Source organism: Kryptolebias marmoratus, linkage group LG8, assembly GCF_001649575.2.
Source record: "Kryptolebias marmoratus isolate JLee-2015 linkage group LG8, ASM164957v2, whole genome shotgun sequence".
Classification (NCBI taxonomy): domain Eukaryota; kingdom Metazoa; phylum Chordata; class Actinopteri; order Cyprinodontiformes; family Rivulidae; genus Kryptolebias; species Kryptolebias marmoratus.
The window spans coordinates 4,426,768-4,430,105 of NC_051437.1; the positions used below are offsets into that span (position 1 = coordinate 4,426,768).

At 36.8% G+C, this 3,338-nt stretch overlaps 1 protein-coding gene across 5 annotated transcripts in view; it reads right to left on the minus strand.

Moving 5' to 3' along the window:
- Window positions 1-484: 484 nt before the first annotated feature.
- Window positions 485-3,338, minus strand: part of agap2 (ArfGAP with GTPase domain, ankyrin repeat and PH domain 2) — a 55,250-nt gene continuing 52,396 nt past the window's right edge. For all 5 annotated transcript variants that reach the window (XM_017436472.3, XM_017436474.3, XM_017436471.3 and 2 more), the window contains one exon: window positions 485-1,694. In XM_017436472.3, coding sequence (XP_017291961.1) covers window positions 1,488-1,694 — 207 coding nt within the window. In that variant the 3' untranslated portion in view covers window positions 485-1,487. The remainder of the gene's footprint in view (window positions 1,695-3,338) is intronic.

Genomic DNA, 3,338 nt, shown 5'->3' on the forward strand with positions numbered 1-3,338 from the left:
CAAACTGCTGTTAAAAGCCGAGGGGATGCTTCACAGAGGGAAACGTGGTCTTGCCTACACATTTTTGATATATGCTCTGCCATCAACTTCAAAATTACCTTATTTTATCCAAAATGTTTTTGAACTTCTTAGTTTAAACCATTGATTCCCGATCCAGGTCCTCGAGGAACACTATCTTGCATGTTTTAGATGTTTCCCTGCTTTAACACAACTGATTTGAATGAGTGAGTGATTAACAGGCTTCTGCAGACATCGAAGACCTGCTGAAAATCAGGGAAACAATGAAAACATGCAGGATAGTGTTCATTGAGAACCAGGGTTGGGAACCACATACCACATTTGATATGTTTCTGTTTTATTGTGAATAAAATATGGGTTTATAATATTTGCAAAGCATTGTATTCTATTTTAATTTACATTTAACACAATATCTTAACTTTGTCGGAAATGGAGTTGAATAAAATAAACACACACAAAAAATAAGTTAATGCTAATAATTTTTTTTATTTTAATCTGATGATCATTTTTTAATTCATGAGAAATTCACACAGTCCAATGATACCTGTAAGTGAACTTTTGGATCAGTGTACACAGCAGGAACTAAGTGGAAATAACATCTCTGTGATCCCAAGAAATCTTTTTTTACATATTTTTTTACACCATGTGCCACATGTTCACTGCTTTATGGAATGTAGAGCTTTAAGAAATTATAAAAGACAACAAAAAAAACAAGCTTGACATATTTTCAAAACTACCAGTAAGAAACCATTTACAAAACTGTGTGTCTTTTCAGGTGCGTCTTTGTTACAGAGTTGAACTTCACATATAGAATGTAGTACAGGTACAGAATGTTAAACAACATATTTTAGACTTCAGATCACAACACGAAGTCATCATAGCTCATGTTCCAAACCATTCATTTTCTAAGTTGAATACGAATCTTTTTCAGCGGATTTGTCACAGAAAAACTGGTTATTTGGGCCAAACTGAAAGGCACACTGACTGACAACATGACATATTGAAGGTTTTATTTTTAAAGCCAAAGCGGGGCAAACAAACGAAACAAACAGCCATTTTAATTCAGTCACAACAAAAGTGAATTTAAAACATCCCTTTCTGATGAGTCTGTTGAAATGACATTGGACACAGTTCATGAATAAATCTGTTGCTTTTCATCATGATAGCTGGATTATTGCACTTCTTCAGGAGGAAGTGAAACAGAAGCTGACAAAGTGGCTGCTCTAAATGTTACAGAAGAGCGCTACAGAGATAGATAGTATTTCAGCAATATGTTTGTGATCAACTCATTGAAGGAATATTGCTTTGAAGTTGTGTGATATGTTGGTCAGTCTTCAGAAACAGTGGTTTATATTTGTATTTAACAAGAGTCTTGTCATTTTGATGGGAGGTCAGAATCATCAACCTCCCTCTGTTACACTTTCAAAGATTTCGGAGCCACGAGCGTCCTCTAGCTGTCGTCAGCGGGGCTACGACACCCGTTTCCTGGAGCTGGTTCGACCCAGGCTGGCAGTGCTGGAGCGGCGGGAGAGGACGGGGGTGGCAGCAGTGGGAGAAGCCTCGTTTGAACCCCCGTGTTGGAGCAAAATATCAATGCAGCCTTTGCTCCCGGTTTTTCTGGCAATCATTATAGGTGTCTGGCCTTGGCTGTCTTTCGCTTTCACATCAATTCCATACTGTGGGCAAAAAAAGAAAGAACATTCTACATTAAATATTGAGTACAGGCTAAAATGATGGACACTGAATGCAGTTCATTGTGAATTCACTATAAAACTCTCTTCTCTCTTCATCTTTTTTGACCACACTTATTCCTTTTTAAAATTTATTATCTGAACACTTAAAGGGACTAGTCCAGCCAACTTTGAAGTGATGTTCTGTCTAATAGTTATCAATAGTTAGTACCACTGAAATAAAGAAACACTGAAATGGCTACTCTCGCCTCTAGGCAAGATTTTTGCAGCCATCTTTAGACTTTGTATGTCACTCTGTACTGTTTACTGAGGAAGCTGCATGTTGTTATGATCCTGTGTTAGCTGTATGCTGTGCCATCAGTTCAAAAGTGCTCAAAAAAAATCCTCATTTTAGTTAAATAAAAAACACCATGCAAAATGTTAAATCGGAAGACAAGACTATTCTGCTGACCCAACAAGCTCTGGGATCATTATCAGGGCAAAACACCAACATGACACACTACCATTACTGTGATAAAATTACCAAGTGCTGTAATCATTCCAACCAGAGCTAAACATTACTGCACTTTAAGTAATTAAATACTTCACATGTCTGCTTAGTCTAAGCAGAGCTCTGCTAACAGTGTCTGGATCTAATTTCACTGAGACTAATAACTTAGAGACAGTATATAAACTTAAGGTGGGTGATAAAGCAAAAATATTTTATCACATTTTTTACAGTAAAATATTTACAATAGTAAAACATTTTTCTTTACGATTTTTAACAGTTTATTGGTTTATTTTACATTTTTGGAAGTAAATAAACAGTGCATGGAAATAAACAGGTTAATTTATATGGCAGTTTGAGGCTGAGGTGACTGTGATCAGCAGTGTCTGCAGGCAATTTCTAGAATACATCTAGTCAAGATTACAGCTGCAACTTTATTTTTACCATCTTGTGATCTACAGACATACAAAGTTACACAGGTGCATCTGCAGAGTTTGAGTTTTCTAACATAGGAATGTTAGAAAACACTAATAACAGCTGTGGTTGTTTTCTGTCTCTTCAACGTTATTAAATATCATTAAGTTATATTGGTTCTCCATGGTGTGTCCCAGCTAATTCTGGACTAGAAAAGTGAATGAACTGGTAATTCTACTTTATTATTCATGTTTGTGAAACACATTAATTTACTTAAGTCTTACAATGGTGTATGACATATCTCTTTAGCACAGATATGCTTAGATTGATGAACTAGTTTCTGTTAGCATATAAGTCTACAATGAGAAAGAAACAAAAACTGAAAAATTTCAATGATTTATGAACTAATATGGCACAATTCTCTTCAGATGAAACATTGCGTAACACCACGTTCTTTGAAAGGCTGATCCTGATCATTATAATATCTGATGGCAAAAAAAATAGAATCCAACGACAAATTTAGGTTTATTTAATACTTCTCCCTGGGCTGCCACCTTATCGTGGTGGAGGGGTTTGAGTGTTCCAATGATCCTAGGAGCTATGCTGTCAGGGGCTTCATGCCCCTAGTAGGGTCACCCAAGGCAGACAGGTCCTAGGTGAGGGGCCCGACGAAGTGCAGCCCAAAGACCCCTTATGATGAATACAAATATTGGACACAGTGTTCCCTC